General features: G+C 44.8%; 2 protein-coding genes across 2 annotated transcripts; both read right to left on the bottom strand.

Moving 5' to 3' along the window:
- Positions 1-1143: 1143 nt before the first annotated feature.
- Positions 1144-15735, bottom strand: LOC128468361 (centrosome-associated protein CEP250-like). Its single transcript, XM_053450052.1, has 17 exons — positions 15605-15735; positions 15294-15350; positions 14331-14389; positions 14049-14214; positions 13437-13543; positions 12239-13309; positions 10271-10415; positions 10003-10149; positions 9673-9888; positions 9367-9509; positions 8148-8275; positions 7934-8067; positions 3375-7703; positions 2940-3086; positions 2764-2853; positions 2436-2489; positions 1144-1731 (listed from the first exon to the last, which is right to left on the bottom strand). The coding sequence occupies exons 1-17, from the start codon at positions 15716-15718 to the stop codon at positions 1519-1521; spliced, it is 7320 nt and encodes a 2439-aa protein (XP_053306027.1). The 5' UTR covers positions 15719-15735; the 3' UTR covers positions 1144-1518.
- A 2780-nt stretch (positions 15736-18515) lies between these two features.
- On the bottom strand, positions 18516-19691 carry C3AR1 (complement C3a receptor 1). Its single transcript, XM_053450002.1, has 2 exons — positions 19100-19691; positions 18516-18964 (listed from the first exon to the last, which is right to left on the bottom strand). The coding sequence occupies exons 1-2, from the start codon at positions 19689-19691 to the stop codon at positions 18516-18518; spliced, it is 1041 nt and encodes a 346-aa protein (XP_053305977.1).
- Between the last annotated feature and the right edge of the window lie 103 nt (positions 19692-19794).

The following is a 19794-nucleotide window of genomic DNA, read 5'->3' as shown; positions in this document are numbered from 1 at the left end:
GGGTAAATAAACCCTGTACGTTTCCGTAACTGATTGTCTTGGACCTGTATGAGAGGATTGCGTCTCGGCGGCCTGCGAGACGAGCTGCGTAGTGCAAAGCGAGAGGTCCCGCGGAGCGCCATAACCCTCAGCCAGCCATTCCACCTGGTTACATGCGGCCAAGCTACGCGACGGGCTCTCTAATCAGGTGAGGCCCAGGCTGCTCTTCAGAGTCTCATCCAGTCTGGCAGTTTCTCGCTCTAAAACCAGAGGTCGGGGGTCAGAGGTCACCGCCGCCAGGGATCGATTGAGATTTTGTCTCAAAGAGGTGAGTTCATCCGTGGTGCGAGAGCAGCTCTGTATGTACGCAGACCGGTGGTCTCGTTCAGCGCGGAGCTGGGACTGTAGAAGCAACACCTGGAGGGGTAAAGTCATATTTCTTCAATTCCGTGTCCACTAGATCTTTCCTATCTTATAAACTGACAAATATATATATACATACATACATATATATATATACACACTCATATATATATATATACTCATACACTCATATATATATATATATATACAGTCGGTGTTGGGAGCTAATTGCACAGTGCCAGTCAGCACTGGGTATGAGCTGAGTTCATGGTGCCAGTCAGTGCTGGGTATAAGCACACAGTGCCAGTCTGCGCCCAGAGAAAGCTAATTGCACAGCACCAGTCGGTGCCGGGTGAGAGTTGAGGGCACCAATTATTGCCAGGTAAGAGCTAAGTTGACTGCCAGTCAGTGGGGGACAAGGCTGAGCGCATGGTGCCAGTCAGTGCCAGGGGAGGACTGAGGTGCCAGTGGTGGGTAAGAGCTGGGTGTACAGGGTCAGTCAGTGTTTACCAGGCACATGATGACAGCCTGCGCATGGTGTGAACACAAGCTGATCTCTCCTGTTTACAGATACTCCATGTGTTTCTCGTATTTTCTATATCAATGTTACACAAACGTATTCAGTTTAATACATGCTGCCTTAAATCTCTCGCCTGTCTGTGATTTACCCGTTCATAAAAACGCGTCCAAAAGCCACGGCGCCTTTTAATAACTAAATACAGCATTAGGAACATAATTCCCAGCAGCCGCATTTATAATTCCTCGAGAAATGACAAAAAAGAAGGGAAAGAGGCAAAAAACTTTTATAAAAAATATTTTATAAGTATACAAACCTTTATATGCAGACAATCGTGCCTGTATTGCGTTAACTTCATTATGGAGCTATGTACATAATACTGTTAAAAAAAATATAAAAGATTTAAGAACCAGGATGAAGTAAAACACTAAACCCACAGATCAGCCGGCAGGGAAATGCCCCCACTGCCCTGCGCGGGGTAAATAAACCCTGTACGTTTCCGTAACTGATTGTCTTGGACCTGTATGAGAGGATTGCGTCTCGGCGGCCTGCGAGACGAGCTGCGTAGTGCAAAGCGAGAGGTCCCGCGGAGCGCCATAACCCTCAGCCAGCCATTCCACCTGGTTACATGCGGCCAAGCTACGCGACGGGCTCTCTAATCAGGTGAGGCCCAGGCTGCTCTTCAGAGTCTCATCCAGTCTGGCAGTTTCTCGCTCTAAAACCAGAGGTCGGGGGTCAGAGGTCACCGCCGCCAGGGATCGATTGAGATTTTGTCTCAAAGAGGTGAGTTCATCCGTGGTGCGAGAGCAGCTCTGTATGTACGCAGACCGGTGGTCTCGTTCAGCGCGGAGCTGGGACTGTAGAAGCAACACCTGGAGGGGTAAAGTCATATTTCTTCAATTCCGTGTCCACTAGATCTTTCCTATCTTATAAACTGACAAATATATATATACATACATACATATATATATATACACACTCATATATATATATATACTCATACACTCATATATATATATATATATATATATATACTCATACACTCATATATATATATATATATATATATACTCATACACTCATATATATATATACTCATACACTCATATATATATATATATATATACACATATATATATATATATACACACTCATATATATATATATACTCATACACTCATATATATATATATATATATACTCATACACTCATATATATATATATATATATACTCATACACTCATATATATATATATACTCATACACTCATATATATATATATATACTCATACACTCATATATATATATATATACTCATACACTCATATATATATATATATATACTCATACACTCATATATATATATACTCATACACTCATATATATATATATATATACTCATACACTCATATATATATATATACTCATACACTCATATATATATATACTCATACACTCCTCATGGTACGGTACGGCAGCCCTGGGGCAGCGCTCTGTATTACACCCTCTGCAGAGTTTTGCTTCATCCTCATGCCCAGCTACTTACCCCCCAAACTGTAATAGCCATGTCTGTACCTGTTTTTGCAGATCCATCACACTTTGCAATGATATCTTTGGGTCGTTGGTGTCCTAAAGAAGCCAGAAAAAAAAAACATCAGTAACTCGAGTAACTTGAGGATGATCTAGGGCCTTGAGGATGCATTCTATGGTGGTCTTACTCAGTGTGTTATAAAGGACCTTTGTTTTCTATGGGTACTCTGTGTCACAGAATTTAATGGTCTTCTCATTAACAATCTGTTTTAAGGCAGCTTTGGGCTGTGTGGGTTCTCTGTATGTCTGCTAGTTAGATGCCCCATTGTAAGTATCAGTCATATTCTTGTAGCTTCTCTGGCGTGAAACTCACTTGCTCAGGTTGGACGGCACTGGAATGATGAGTGGACGCTCCAGCCATATTGCGCAATTCTCTGCGGAGACTCCTCCTCTCACTTTCCACCTGAGGATCAAGAACAGTCGGTAGAACCCAAGAGTTCCAGATCTGCCATAGATCCCCGCGGCATACAAGATGCTTCAGATACTCACTCTATCCAACGTCTGTCTCAGATGCAGATTCTGACTCCGTAGGGCATCCTTCTCATTTTCCACCCTCGCGACTGCCTCTTGCAGGACCTTCAGCCTCTGCTCAAAGCTCCCTTTTTCGGGACCATGACTAAATTGATTGACGCTCTCCTGCATGAAATTGACATTTTGTTATTACTGTCACAGGGCGCAAGCTGCATTTTTGGGGCTTTATCTACTAACCAGGGACTTGAAAGCACTTTGCAGTCCAACCCCAATGAGCTTCTGCTCCAACAACAGCTTGTATGGCTCCGTATAAAGCATTTCGACTATATAAAGTCACATGACATATGTCATAAGTAACATATTACTCCATCAGCAGGTTTGGCTCATTCTTTGAGCCAAAATCTATCCTTATTGTACTACTTATTGTATTGGCACGCAGTAGTGTCTCCTCACCTTTAAAGCCATAATCTCTAGCTCCAGTTCTTGGGCTTTCTGTCTCCAGGAGATCTCTTCAGCCTCGGTGTTCCTTAGCGCAGTCTCACATTTTTCTAGACGACCTCTCAGAGTCTCTTCCCTCTTCTGGGATTCTTTTCGTTCATGCCGTAGGGCTTCCAGCTCACCATGGATCCTCTCCAACCCCGCGTCCATCTCAGAGTCCACGTATCCGCTTTCGCTCTCCAGAAAACTCCATTTGCCAATTTTGCTTTGAGGAGCCAAGCTTCCGGTTTCCCTCTCTGACAATCCTTTATCCAGAACAGATAAATGTCCTGCTATTTTCTCGCGGAGAACTTTGATTTCATCGTCTTTCTCCATCACCGCGGTCTTTGTCGCTTCCAGAGTATAGACAAGTTCTTCTTTTTTCAGCTCCTGCTCCTTCATAGCTTTGGACAGATCGGTCACTCTCTGCTTCAGAATCAAGTTCTCTCTCTCATGCCGTCTCTTGTCCTCTAACCTCCTTTGCTCTTGGACCATCAGATCTTGCTTGATTTCTCCTATCTTCATTCTCAGAGCATAGATCTCTCCTGATTTTCCTGCTTCCTCCGCTAGAGAAAAATCTGTCTCCTTCACTTTATCTACCTGTCCTTCCGTTGTTTCTCCTACAGACCCCTCAGCATCTCGTATATCCCGGTTCTTCTCTTCTTCATCTCTTAAACCACGTGACAGTTCTGCTACCTGTTCATTCAGAGCTTTCAGCTCTCGTAGTCTCTCTTCCTCTATGAATTCTTTGTCCTTTAGCGCCTGCGTATGTTCTGTCAACTTCTCTCTCAAAACCCTTTTTTCTTCTTCATCTTCCTCTATGATCATCTCCTTCTGTTTTAGAGCCTGTGACAGACCACCAAGCTTCTCTCTCAGAGCGCTCATCTCTCTCTCATTCTGCTTCTTCTCTTCCGCAGTCTCTCGCTGCTTCTCTATTAGAACGCGGTGAAGCTCTGCTATTTCTTTCTTTAATGTTTCCATCTCCTTGGTTCTCTCCCGTTCTCTTATCTCCTTTTCTGTTAGACTTTGCCTAAGTTCTGTGACTCTTTCATTCAAAGCACGGCTGTCTTCTTCAAGCTGCGCGATATTCTCTCCTGATGATTTTTTATTGTGAAACCGTTCCTGGTGCAGTTCTCTAACTTGCTGTGTCAGAGTCTCACACTCAGAGCCTCTCTGTTCGGCTAATGTTTCTTTTTCTCTCAGTGCCTGGGATAATTCGGAGAGTCTCTGCCCAAGAGCTCGGTTCTCCTTCTCGATCAGACTTTTCTGTATAGATTCTGTCTCCGCGTCTCTTAAAGATTGTAAAAGATCTTCGACTCTCTCTCGAAGAGCTTTATTCTCGCTCTCAAGTTGTATCTGTAAGATCTCAGCTTCTCTCTCTTTCTCTGCCATTTCACTCTCAAGAAAACTCCATTTGCCAGTTTTGCTTTGAGGAGCCAAGCTTCCGGCTTCCCTCTCTGACAATCCTTTATCCAGAACAGATAAATGTCCTGCTATTTTCTCGCGGAAAACTTTGATTTCATCGTCTTTCTCCTTCACCGCGGTCTTTGTCGCTTCCAGAGTATAGACAAGTTCTTCTTTTTTCAGCTCCTGCTCCTTCATAGCTTTGGACAGATCGGTCACTCTCTGCTTCAGAATCAAGTTCTCTCTCTCATGCCGTCTCTTGTCCTCTAACCTCCTTTGCTCTTGGACCATCAGGGCCTGCTTGATTTCTGCTATCTTCATTCTCAGAGCTTTGACCTCTCCTGCTTTTCCCACTTCCTCCGTTAGAGAAAGGTCTGTCTCCTTCACTTTATCTACCTGTCCTTCCCCCACAGACCCTTCAGCATCTTGTATATCCCGGTTCTTCTCTTCTTCATCTCTTAAACCACGTGACAGTTCTGCTACCTGTTCATTCAGAGCTTTCAGCTCTCGTAGTCTCTCTTCCTCTATGACTTCTTTGTCCTCCAGCGCCTGCGTATGTTCTGTCAACTTTTCTCTCAAAACCCTTTTTTCTTCTTCATCTTCCTTTATGATCATCTCCTTCTGTTTTAGAGCCTGGGACAGACCACCAAGCTTCTCTCTCAGAGCGCTCATCTCTCTCTCATTCTGCTTCTTCTCTTCCGCAGTCTCTCGCTGCTTCTCTATTAGAACTCGGTGAAGCTCTGCTATTTCTTTCTTTAACGTTTCCATCTCCTTGGTTCTCTCCTGTTCTCTTATCTCTTTTTCTGTTAGACTTTGCCTAAGTTCTGTGACTCTGTCATTCAAAGCACGGCTGTCTTCTTCAAGCTGAGCGATTTTCTCTCCTGATGATTTTTTATTGTCAAACCGTTCCTGGTGAAGTTCTCTAACTTGCTGTGTCAGAGTCTCACACTCAGAGCCTCTCTGATCGGCTAATGTTTCTTTTTCTCTCAGTGCCTGGGATAACTCGGAGAGTCTCTGCCCAAGAGCTCGGTTCTCCTTCTCGATCAGACTTTTCTGTATAGATTCTGTCTCCGCGTATCTTAAAGATTGTAGAAGAGCTTCGACTCTCTCTCGAAGAGCTTTATTCTCGCTCTCGGATTGTATCTGTAAGATCTCAGCTTCTCTCTCTTTCTCTGCCATAGCGCGTGATAATTCTGACACTGTCTCTCTTAGGGATTTCCTTTCCATCTCAGTCTCTCTAGTTTGACTTTCCCACCGCTCTAAAGAGGTTTGTGCAAGGTCTCGTTCTTGTTTGCATCTCTCTAGGCTCTCTTCCAAAGCCTTGATATCTCGTTCCATCCGTTCCAACGACCTCTCATGCTTTCTCTGGCATTCCTGTAAGGCATGTTGCAATGAGAGGACATTCGAGTTCCTCACCTCCAAAGCCTCACTCTGGTTCTCCATCTCATTCAGAACAGTCTCTTTTTCCGTTTGGAGAGCCGATACTACTTGTTTTAGATCTTGTATTTCGCCGTCTCTCTCTCGTACCTCTTCGTTGTGGGACTCCAGTAACTCCAGAGACGATTTCCTCAGAGTCAGAACTTCTTGTTCGCATTTTTGCTGCGCTACAGTCAGACGTTCTGCCGTCTTCAAGGCCGCGTCTCTCTGTTCTTGACACTCTATTAACTTGGACTCCAAAAATAGGATGTCTCTAATTCTCATTTCCAGTGTAATCTTCTGGCTGTCTAAACTACTCAGAGCAATCTCTCTCTTTTGCACGGTCTTTCTCAGTGTGTCGATCTCGATTTCTCTTTCTTGTACTACCATAGCCTGTCTTTCTAAGGACTTTAAAGCACTCTCTCTTTCCAACTCGCACTGTACCAACCTCACATTCAAAGCTTCACTAAAATGGTCTCTCTCTTTCAGTACGACGGTTTGATGGTCCAGCTGTTCCAACAAACTCTCGGTCTCAGACTGGTGATCTCGTATTGTCTCCCGTAGGGTTTCAATTTCTCGGTCTCTACTGGTTAATTCTTGATGCAATGCACTGACTGCGCTCTCTCGCTCCATCTGGCACTGTCTCAGGCGCTCTCGCAGATTGGAAAGTTCGTTCTCTGCTTCTGAAGCTGCAAGAGACATCTGCGTCATAGCGCTCTCTTCCTTTTCCTGACAAGTACGGACCCTCTCTTTAAGCGTCTCAATTTCCACATCTTTCTCTTTTATTATTATTAGGCTGTCCTCTCTTGATCTCTCGGCTGCCTCCTTCAGTTTTTCGCACTCGCTGAAACGCTCTTTCAGGGTGGCCAGTTGTCGATTTGCTTCTTGGAAAGCCTGGGTCTGATACTGCAAGTCCGTGACCGTGGAGTCTCTCTCGCTTTGGCCCTGTAAGAGCTGTTCTTTCAGGGTCCTGATCTCTCTCTCTCTCTCTTGGACAGTCACGTTGAGGCCAGCTAGCGAGGTTAAAGCCATTTCTTTTTCTTCATTGTACTCCCGGACAGTCTCTCTAAGTTCTGCAATTTGTCTGTCTCGCTCTTGTAAAGTTGCTACGTGGCTTGCTAGGTTATTAAGAGCTGTCTCTTTTTCTTCCATGCACTCTGTTACCCTCCCTTTTAGGATTTCCACCTCGTGTTCTCTCTCGTTCTTTATTAAAGTCTCGTGTTCCAAGTTCCCCAGGAGGTTGTCTTTCTCTTCTAGGCTCTTCTGCAGGTTCTGTCTGAGAACTTCCATATCATGTTCGAGCCGAGACAGAGAAGTGGATTTTTCCTCAAGTTCTTTTTTAAGTTGCTCGGCAATGTTTCTCTCTTTCTCGACTGTCTCCTGAAGCGACCGCTGACTGTCTAATGCTCTTTCAGCACGTTCCTCGGAGGCCATCCTCAGAGCGCTCTCCTTCTCCAGACGGTCACGCAGAGTCTCTGATTCAATCTGTAAAGAAATGGTATTTAGTGGATCAAAAAAGTACCGCTATGTCCATTCAGTGCTAGACATGCAGAGCATCACAGACTTGCAGATTATTACCCTATTAATGGATCCACCAGCGACACAGTAACGCCAACACAGCCCCAAAAAAAAATCACAAACCAAACCTAATTCACAAAAAAATTACTCTATTCATGTCATATCTGCAATATTTCTCCCAAATTCCCCAAACCCACCTTGTCTCTCTCAAGCTCCTCTCTCTGAGCTCTCTCAGTCTGATATTCTCTATCCATTTCAGACAGTCTCTGAGACAATGCAAGCAGTCTTTTCTCTGTTGACTCTCGCTCCTCACGAAGAAGCAAAACTTCATCTAGAAGGAATCCAGAGATACGTATAACAGCTGCTTTCAATCCAATCTCCCACCACAGTGCAACACAATCTGTTTCTCACCTTGAACTGTCTCTTTAGACTGCATGAGTGTCCGCACTTCAGTCTCCAGGTGACTGCAGGTGATCTCCAACTGGGACGCTCTCTCCTGCGATGCAAACAGGGTGCTTTCCAAAGATTGCTTCGAAGAGCTGGGAGAAGTGGCAGAGAGAGTACAGATGAGATGCTAAAAAGCAGAACGAGACACGGGGAGAGCACCGAAGTAATCAAAACCGAGAGAGAGAGAGAGAGAGAGAGAGAGAGAAATAAAAGATCGCCGTACCAAAGCATTAAAGGAACATCAAACCTCACTATTGTGACATATAGAATTTCCGAGAGAAATGTTAGATTTAGACGTGTTCAAATGGCACATAGCGAGTGGGTTTAATCCCGAGTCCATCTGCTAAGGAATTAAGAAACATATTATATTATATTATTGTGTTGGAATTCCTGTTTTTTTGTATAATTCTTGCTCTTGCCAGGGAAAATATACACACACTTTGGTTTTGCACACGTTTTTGTACATGGACTCAAGATCTACCTACAAATAAAATGCTTCTTCGTAACTAGAAAACTGTAAAAAAAAGAGAGAACAAGATAATGTTGGCGGGCAGCTAATATCTATTTAATAAATTCCAAATGGTGTATTTATTGGGGGGACGCTTTGGGTGAAATACAAAGGAATCCAGATGGAAGATTATGGGACTACAAATCCCCAACAGTTTCTTGCCAAACACCAAATTTCATCCACTTGTATTCAGATAGAGAGCTATTTCAGTCTTGATTAAAGGTGATAAAGTCCGTCAACCTTTCCTGGATATCCCTAACGGAACTGACTGAAATGCCAATATTTACCAAAAGAAGGAAAAAAATCCTTTGTCATCCCCAAGGCAGTCAGATTATTCCATGAATCATTTAAATAAAACGCACCCTGTTCTATGGCTAATGTTTGAGAACGTTAAAGCCATTTTGTCTTGAGTCCCAGAGTCACCTTCAACGCTTTACTACAGAGAAGAGGGCCCTGGCCTTGAGAGCTTACAATCTATAAACCTTTAGCATTTCCCATTCCATCCCATTCTATGATCACCGAATACAGACATGCAGTCTCTGAGATTTACTGAAAGCCCCGGTAAATAACACGCAAAGCTTGTAGGTAAACCTGCCCAAGAGAGACAACCAAGAGATAACATAAACCAGAGACAGACTTTAAATGAAGAGATGGGGGTGAAAGCACACTCCTCACCTCATGTAATTCAGTTTCTCCCTCAGCTCTTGATACCCTCTCTCTGTCTCTACAAGCTGCACATGCAGGGCAGATTCCTCCATGTTAAGGTCCCCTTCTTCCTGGCATAACGCTGACGGCTCCTTCTCCTGCATCAGAGAAAGCTGGGACAGCAGAGAAAGGCATCGTATTAAACGAGGACAATGAATGGGGTAAGAGAGCAGCAGCCTGAGGTACGGACAAACGTAACAAGATTTATATACTGAATAACGAATCTCGTGTCTCTATGGATTTAATCATAGCCTCCAGGTTTGAACTTGCATTCACCTGCAGTCCGTCTCTCTCTGCCTGGACGTGTCTTAGCTCAGTTTCGAGATTCTCTCTTGCACTCTCGCTCTCTTGTAGTTGGATCTGTCTCTTCTCATATTCTGCTCTCAGCTCGGAAAGCTCTGTGTTGCATGTCTGCAAACTATCTTTGGCCTGAGCAATCTCTCTCTCGGACTCTTGCTGTCTCTCGGCGAGTGAGGCCATCTCTTTCTCTGTCTGCAAATGTGCACAAAGAAAAAAAATATATATATATATCAATCCCTCACGCAAAAGGTTTTCAAAACAAAGGAGCCAAATAAATGAGTGAAACGGCACAGGTAGATTATGCACCTGCTGTAAGAGGGTGTTCAATGACACTTTATCCAGAGACAAGGCCTGGTTTAAATCTCCCATCTTGGCTATGACATCATGAAGGCTTTCTACTTCCATCTTGCGTTGACTCTCTGCTACAGTGAGCTCACAAATCCTTTTTTCAGCCTGAAACAAAACGTCGCATGCATAATTGGAAGAATAAGTCACCGATCCAACTATCACCTGCTTAAAACTTTTAGCACTTAGTTGCGCTGCACCAGCCAACACTAAAAGAACTCGGGTGTACCTTGTGAAGTGCGTCCTTCAGAACGTGGTGCTCGTCCTGAGATAGGTCCCTCTCCAAGTGACACCGCAGAAGCTCCTCTCGTAGCGTAATCAACGCCTGGAGCAGATCTGAACGCTCAGAGTCCAGAGAGGCGAGAGACTGCTGGCTGGAGAGAAAGAAGAGGTAAGATGTGAACAGTGGTATGAGCAAGTCGAGAGTCAGCAAAGGGCTACAATTAGGGCTGCAACTAACGATTATTTTAATAATCGATTAGTTGGCCGATTATTTTTTCGATTAATCGATTAATCGGATAAAAAAAAACAATATGCAAATTTTTCGTTTATTTAAAATAATTTAATGAACTGGATGTTAAAAAACAACTTAAAATTTACATTAACATTCTTATTTTGTTATGATGTAATAAAAAACAATATTTTCAAAGTACAAGAACCCAAACACAATATTTATGAAACAAAATAACCCCAAACATTCTGAAAAGAGGTGGACTATTACTGTTCAAGAAACTTTGCCCCAGCCCTGGCACTTTGCACCCAGCACTTTGCCCCAGAACTTTGCACCCAGCACTTTGCACCCAGCACTTTGCCCCAGCCCTGGCACTTTGCACCCAGCAAGCACTTTGCACCCAGCACTCAGCACTTTGCACCCAGCCCTGGCACTTTGCACCCAGCACTTTGTACCCAGCACTCAGCACTTTGCACCCAGCACTTTGCCCCAGCCCTGGCACTTTGCACCCAGCACTTTGCCCCAGCCCTGGCACTTTGCACCCAGCAAGCACTTTGCACCCAGCAAGCACTTTGCACCCAGCACTTTGCACCAGCACTTTGCACTTTGCACCCAGCCCTGGCACTTTGTACCCAGCACTGGCACTTTGCACCCAGCACTTTGCACTGTGCCCCTGCACCCAGTCTCCAACTCTGCCCTGCACCCAGCCCTGCCCCCACACTCACACTCTGCCCTGCACCCACTCTGCCCTGCACCCACACTCACACCCTGCCCTGCATCCCCACCCCCACTCTGCCCTGCACCCAGTCTCCCACTCTGCCCTGCACCCACACTCACACCCTGCATCCCCACCCCCACTCTGCCCTGCACCCAGTCTCCTGCCCTGCACCCCCCACCCCCACTCTGCCCTGCACCCCCCACCCCCACTCTGCCCTGCACCCCCACCCCCACTCTGCCCTGCACCCACACTCACACCCTGCATCCCCTGAAACCCCACCCCCACCCCACCGTGGACCCCCACCCCCGCGAATCGCTCTGTGCGAATGGAGCCACTCGCACAGAGCGAACCGCTCTGTGCGAATGGAGCCACTCGCACAGAGCGAACCGCTCTGTGCGAATGGAGCCACTCGCACAGAGCGAACCGCTCTGTGCGAATGGAGCCACTCGCACAGAGCGAACCGCTCTGTGCGAATGGAGCCACTCGCACAGAGCGAACCGCTCTGTGCGAATGGAGCCACTCGCACAGAGCGAACCGCTCTGTGCGAGTGGAGCCACTCGCACAGAGCGAACCGCTCTGTGCGAATGGAGCCACTCGCACAGAGCGAACCGCTCTGTGCGAGTGGAGCCACTCGCACAGAGCGAACCGCTCTGTGCGAGTGGCTCCATTCGCACAGAGCGATTCGCTCTGTGCGAGTGGCTCTGTGCGATCTGTGCACATAGACATGAAGAATACTTACCTCCGGAACGCGTCACATCCGTCACGTAGCTAGAAGGCGGAGACTGCAGAGCGTGTAGCAGAAGCGGGGAACGCTCGCGGAGGTAAGTAAAAGGAGCCGAGTGCTCCAACAACGAATCGATCACTCGATTAATCGATAACGGAAATCGTCGACAACGATTTCCGTTATCGATTATTATCGATTTTATCGATTCGTTGTTTCAGCCCTAGCTACAATGCAATAAAAGGTTAAATTTCATAAATAAAACCCGGAAATAAAAATTGAAGAAATTAATTGAAACTAAACTCACTGTTTGCTTCTCAGTTCGTGCTCCTTATTCTGCCACTGAGATTCCATTTCCATCTTGAACGCCTTTTGATGCGACCTCATAGATTCCACCTGTAAAAAATACGCTTCCAGTTGTGACCTCATTATATCTCTTTCCTGATCGCCTTTTTCAGCACGTTTCCTCAAGGACTCCATTTCCCGCCCGCATTCTGCTACCTGTGACTTTAAGGAACCGATTTCCTGCTCTGACCGCGCGGTTTGTGATTTCAGAAAACGGACTTCCACTTCTGATGTCGCCAGTTGTGACTTCATCAACGCCACTTCCTGCTGAGATTTGTCTAGCAGCGATTTTGTTAACCCCACTTCCTCTCTCGAAAGTTTAAGTTGTGACCTAATTAACTCCACTTCTTCTCTTGAATCTTCTAGCTGTGACCTAACAAACTCCACTTTCTGTCTCGCTTCTTCTAGCTGTGAGCTCATTGACTCCACTTCCTGACTAGATTCTCCTAGCTGTGACATCATCAACTCCACTTCCTCCTTTGATTTTTCTAGCTGTGACCTCATCAACTCTACTTCCTGTCTTGATTCTTCTAACTGTGACACCAAAGACTTCACTTCCTTTTTCGATTTCTCGTGTTGGAATATGATGGACCTTACTTCATCTTCTGAAGTGTCTTGTTGTATCCTCATTAAGCTAAGTTCATGCTCAGATGACAGAAACTGTGACCTCACAGACATTAAGTCCATTTCTAGTGTCTGTAACTGTGCCGACATAGTATTAACTTGTTGTTCCGAAGTCTCTAGCAGCGATTGTTTAGTCTCCAGATCCAATTTAAGCATCTCAATCAATGACTTTCTCGATTCCACCTCTTGTCTGGATGATTCAGTTGAGGAACCCACAGTCTCCCCATCTCTCCTTTCCACTGTCCCCACTCCATGATCCCATGTTACCAGAAGGTAGTTAGGTGGCATTGATGTGTCTTGGGATATAACATCCTCTGATTCCTTCAACTTCAACTGAATGACAGAGACACAAGAAGCCTGCAGGAGACGAGAGAACCTTGCCCAATCAGCACGATAAGCAGATAAGTCCCTGGGGGGAAAAAAAAAATGTCGTATTGATCGTAAAATATTTTTAAAGTGACGCGGGGGCTTGTTCAGCAATCCAGCATGAGATCTTTTTGAATTTTACCTTCTAAGGTATTCAGATCAGTTCTCACCTGTCTGTCGCAGTTTTCAGCTCTTGAAATTGTCGGTGAAATGTCACAAAATCCGTCCATATGCGGAGAAGCCGTGAATGCTCTTTGGCTAGGCGGCTGTTATAGACCTAAATAAAGAGTAGGGAATTATCTGTGGTGAACGCATGCAAGCTCTTTGATTCCTACAAATCCATCCTTTGTTCCAAAAAAACTTTGTTTTTTCTTTGTTCAGAAAAACGCCATAGTTTGAAATACTAATGCACTGGCTGAAATAAATGTGATTGTCCCAGCGCTTTATTATTCAAAACCATATCCACAAGGCAAGCAGCTTACTTCACCAAAAACTCAGTCCCTCTTCCAACAGGTGACACCAATGGAGAAAATATATTGCGGGTCTGTGTTTAAATCTTAATGCCCCTGCATGAAGCATTTTTATTAGCATCCTGAGTTAAAGGAGCCATTGAGTCATCCAGCCAAATAACTTTCCTCTTCTTACTTCCTGACCCCAAGCACTCTTACTCACCCCAACATTTCGTTAAAGCAAAACCCCCTTTTATAATCCCTACACCAATACATTACCCCTTTTATATATCATTCCCTAATGATGCTTCCCTTCCTCATTCTCCCACAAACCTGTCTCTCCGACTCCCACTCCGTCTCTTTCCTCTCCAATTCTTTCATAGCTCCTGCCCAGTCTGCTGTAAGTTTTCGGAGATCTTCCTCCAGACACGCGTTGACTTCTTGCGTGTGACCCAGGTCCTCTCTGAGAAGAGCATTCAGAGCAGCGAGACTCTCGCACCTGGAGTCAGGAGATCAGAAGAAGTCACCTTTCCGGGCGTTAGCGTCGGTTGTGCGGCAAAAACATGCAACAATTCTACAAACGCTTCCTAAAAACACCCCAGACTCACTGCTCACCTCTGCTGCTCTTCTTCCAGCCGCTGGAGAGCTCTCTCCAGCTCTGTTTCCCCTTGACTCTGCATTAAAAACAATAAAAAATAAATCAATTAAAATAAATTGGTACCATATGGACATTTTTAGGTTTAATGAAAGTAAAATAATTCACTTCCACCGGAAAAAAAACAATTTAAAGCCAGCTTGTAGCTACCTTTACCCACAATTAATGATTCCTATCCTTCAATACTAAATCAATTGCTTATCACACCATCAACAAAACACGGCAGGTTGTGGCACCTATTTTGGAGTCTATTCACTAAAGGGAGGGTTGGCAGCAGAGTTTCCTGGAGAGTTGTGGTTATATCTCCTTCACTTCGTTATGAAGACCCAACCCAGTGTTTTAGGGGGTTTTTTGCTGCAGAAAGAACTTGGCCCTGAATAATGTATTTTTAAATCAATGATATTTTTCTCATCACATATTGAATTATGCATTATGCAGGGCCAGCTTGACCCTCGTTGTTGCTGGAGAAACTTTTGCCTTTTGCTTTGAAAATCCCGCAGAATCCCGTATATCAACATTACTTTAATAAGTCTGACTGATCTATGCAAACAAATCAATCAATCGGCTCCTGCACAGACGGAAACACTCATAAGTAAATAGCCAGATTAAGTTATACAGGGTGCCTCCACGGTGACAATAAATAATCCAAATACCCCACAATCACTTGTCTCAGTGTTTCATTTCGAAGAACAGATGGACGGAGAGAGAGACTTTCACCCTTATACCAGTGGTTACTTATAAGTAGTTACAGTAAGGTATGGGTGCGAAACACGACCTTTATCCATCTGCTCCTGTAAGCACGGATTCTTTGAACACGGAGTCAAGTAAGCGCGGAGTCTTTGGATTATTTATTGTCTAACCTGACTCATATATATATATATATATATAATATGTAATATGTTGGTTATTCGTTCGATCCGTACCAGGCTCCATTCTTGACTCTGCTGCAGCTCTTGGTAACGAGTTCTGTACTGAAGAACCTGGAAAAAAAAAATAAAGCTTAGAAACCACAATTTATATGTCAAAGCCTCAGAATGGGGGTTAACACAAAATTGCACAAATAAAACACATGTATATATATATATATATATATATATATATATATATATATATAGGTTCTGCACTGCTCGCTCTCTCTCTCTATTATCTATGCTGTGTCTATGTTGTATGCTATGCCTTTTTCTTACTGCCGCCGATTTGCGCATGCGCGGCGCTGAGACGCGTATTGAGTCACCTTGGCCTGAAGTTTCTCAATGAGCACCGCCTGCCTCTTCTGAGCATCTAACGAAACTTGCAGCTCCCTTTGCAAAGCCAGCCAATCAGGGCTGAGCTCCGCCCTCTGCGTCATTCCCACATCGATGTACACAGCAGCTGTGTGAACAAGAGGACAACGTGTTTACGTACATCTTGTCACACAAATAAGTACACCGCGACACACATGCGCAAACTGCTACTCCTTCATACTATATGCATGTTTAAATTCCCTCACTGGGTTAGCCTGTACCACTTCTGCTGGGAGGCTGTTCCACTTATCCACCACCCTACATTTAGATGCAATGTAAGGATGGGGTAGATAAATCAAACAGCTTCCCAGCAGAATTAGTAGACGTTGATACTATATACCACCCTAAGCTCCAAGTGGCCAAAGAGGGACACTTTTATGTTAGGTGTGTGGTTAGGAGCACAGATTTCCGGGGGCTTTATGTGACTTTGTGACGAATAAGTAGCTATTTATGTAATTGAGTTAAAAGAATAATATGTTTTATTTGCACCGTTTGATTTATCGACACATTTCCCGCTGTTTCTATACACATTATCGGGGCTTTTAGGGCTGTAGAACCCTGCGATACCCTCATACCCAGAAAACATTCTGAGCTCCGAGAAAAGAGGGAAGAGATCGATTTGAGGCTGAAAGAGTACACACACACGCACATACGTACACACATTTGCACTACGGGCAACCAACCTTTACAAGCTGGCACGGCTCACGCACTTTATTTTATTGGGTTTATAAATATATTGCTAAATGATTGACACAGACCCATCCAGCTAACCCTCCAGCTTCATCACCCCAGCATGCCCGCACCTCCCCCGCTGAGTTACCTCCCCTACACGTTCTTCTCCCCCCTCACTACACCAGCAGGGTATTTATTCCCCTCCCTAACTCGGCAAGGCACCCCAAGCGGGTTAATTCCCACCCCCGCGTCCCCTTTATATACCCTGAGCACGGGTAACTCCTTCTGCCTCTACCACCCAACTTTACCTGACACTCTCACCCCATTTTGAATCTCCCTCCAATATTTCCTTCAGCTGCAAGTCTGATAACCTTTGAACTCTGACCCATAACTTTCAGTAACAAGTACTTCCGGTTATGGGGGCACATGATTGGATGAATTATTCACTTCCAAGAACGACGCTCTTCCCTCCCCTGGCAACAGCCGGGATTCCATACCGCCCCTTAGCAACCATCCACTGTCTCTAGTAAAAACCTAGAGGTTGACAGACAGGAAGCGGAACTGGGGCTTGATCCGACCCGCATTGCGTTCTGGGGATTGTAGTCATCATAAACCTGTCATTTAACGTGAGAGAGACGTATAAATGATGAAAATGTTCTGTTTATTGAATAGAGTAAACGTCCCGTGGTGTAGAAAAGTGTCTTAAATAATACAATTACTACGTTTCTTTTTAGTGAATATCTACCGAATGTTAGTGAAATAATATTAACAGGGCAGAGGGTGGTAGATACATGGGACTGCCTCCCATCAGATGTGGTAGAGGCTAATGCAATGGGGGAATTTAAACATGCATGGGATAGGCAAATATTTGGCAAGGGTTATTCCTTTATGGGCTAACAGAAGTATAATAGATTGTAAGCTTTAAAGACCATATCTGCCTGAAGAAAAGACCTAGATTGTCTTGGAAGCTTGCAATCTATTGTACTCCAGTCAGCCTATCACATTAACTCACAGCTAATAATAATGCTTTAAAATATTTTAATTAATAATAACCATAGGCAGTGCCAAATTTCCCTTAATCTATACATTCACTCGCGTAATAAATAAATTACGTTTTATGTTTAGGCAAGCCAAAGGGGGCTGCAGTGCTCAGGGTGTTCAGAAATGTTTTTGGGGGGCTCGATGGGTAATTTAGATGTGTTGGATCCAGTTTCTCAAGCCGAATAACTCCAAAAAAGTAAAAAAATTAAAAAGAGTTATATCCCCGGACCGTGGATGATCAAAAAAAATAAAAATGAAAGCTTATTGGAAGCACAGCATGGACAACAGAAGGCTGAGAGAGCTGTGAGAGATGTCTGGTACATGCGCGAGACATCCTCTAATCTACTCAGCCAATCCATTCCCCTACCAAGATGGCGCCCATGTGGTCTTCAAGTTCATCCTGGGGAACGCTTGTAATAAGTAACGGAGCTTATATAAAAAATAACCACATGATCAAAGAAGGAGAAACATTTAATACATTCAGTTCTCGCATTTATTTTACATGCAAAGAGGAATATTATTAATCATTATTTTTTTTATTTCTTTTGGTGTTTTTTTAATCACATTTAGACATTTAAACATTGATTTAGGGTGATATGAATTAAAATTGTCTCAGGGTTTTTTGATGACCATTCAAGGTCAGTCAAAAACGAATCAGAGGAACTTTCCACCGAAAATGAGGACATTTGGTCCCCTACGTTCTAGATAACTCACGCCAAAGATGTTCCATTCATTCCTTTGAGAATCTTACGGAAAAAAGAGTATATTTCACAAAAAAAAAGCGTAAAGCATGTCACAACTTTGCTAAAAGAAAGAAAACGGCGGAAAATAGAAGATTTATATTTCTTGATCACGGAGTTATTTACGTGATGATGTCAGATCTATATGTTCCGGAGCAAAGTGACCAGTAGATGGCGACATTCATACACAATGGGGGGGGGGCAATTATCTCCTAGGATGGCCTGATTTATAGATTTATATAATCCAGCGAGCACTCATGGTGTGTTTTTGGGATCCTTCACTTGGACTATAGTCTAAGCCAGATGTACATTGGGCTGTTTTATTACTCTGCATGGCCGGACTTGCCCCCCCGGGGCTAAATGTTTCCAGCCTTCCGTAATTTCATACACAATGCTGGGCGAGGGAAGCTCACAGAGTTACACTCTCTGGAGCACTGACCCGGCTTCTGCTTCGGCTGGTGGATTTAGTAGCTTCTTCGCTGAGCGCGCTTTCTATGAGCCCCAAGAGAGACCGACGCAACTTGCTTTTGAAGTCTTTGCCCATGAAGACATAGAGGATGGGGTTAATGCAGCTATTTGAGTACGCTAGAGCCTGCGAGAGGGAATCCAGGTGGTGCATGTTAGGGCTGTCGACATGCAACATGGTGAGACCTACCAGGTGGTACGGAGCCCAGGACACGTAGAAAGCCAACACGATGCTAAACACCACTTTACGGGTTTTTCTGCTCATCCTGTTGAATCTGGCATTTTGCATTTTCCATGCCAGCCGGATATAGCATGCCGAGATGATGAGGGCCGGTAACAGAAATCCGAACACGGCTCGGGCGATGGTGATGACGGCGTGATGGCTCGAGTCATCTGAGTCAAGGAGGAAAGTAAAATCATCCAAAGACGAAGCGAAAGGCTCGGCGCTTGGATCTCTTGGATCCCAGCTTGGGAGGTCAATGTTTTTTACTTGGTTTGTTAAGGTCAAACCATTAAAAGGTGGACTACTTGTTGGTTCCGTGGCCAAGTCTCGTGTAGCTGTGCTGCTCCCTGGCATGGTATCATAGTTATAGTCATAATCAGGAACGTAGGGCCCTCTGGTGTACGTATACTGACAGGTGGTGGTATTTTGGTAGGTGCTGGTTTCTCGGTAAAGCATTGCTGGAAGACACATCAGGAAAGACAGCAGACAAATTCCCAGGCATACGAACCGAGCAGAGCGGACACTGCGGTGATTCTGGGCCCACACAGGCTTCACCACCAAGAGGCAACGGTCCATGCTGATGGCCACCAAAGTGAAGACGCTGGCAAACATGTTGAGAATGACGACGGAAGGTAAAACCTTACACAGGAAGGAGCCGTACGGCCAGCGCTGGTGGAGAAACTCAAGGGCGATGGAGAAAGGAAGAGACAGGCAACAGGTCAAATCAGCCAACGCGAGATTGCAGAACCACACGGTGTTCACTGTGCGTTTCATCTTCACGCTCGTCAACCAGATCACCAACAGGTTTCCAGGAACGCCCAGAAGGAAGGTGATAAGCATGACCATCACCGTGACCAAAGACTCGGGGGAGTAACGATCCACGGGTAACTCTGCCATTAGATTCGGGAAACAGGCCCTGAAATTGAGATGAATTGGTCAATTACACATGCTTTTTGTGCGACGTCTCCTCAGCTGGACACATCCAAGGTTATCGGGCTAG

The sequence above is a fragment of the Spea bombifrons genome, chromosome 11, assembly GCF_027358695.1.
Source record: "Spea bombifrons isolate aSpeBom1 chromosome 11, aSpeBom1.2.pri, whole genome shotgun sequence".
NCBI lineage: Eukaryota > Metazoa > Chordata > Amphibia > Anura > Pelobatidae > Spea > Spea bombifrons.
This window is presented reverse-complemented; position numbering and strand designations above follow the sequence as displayed.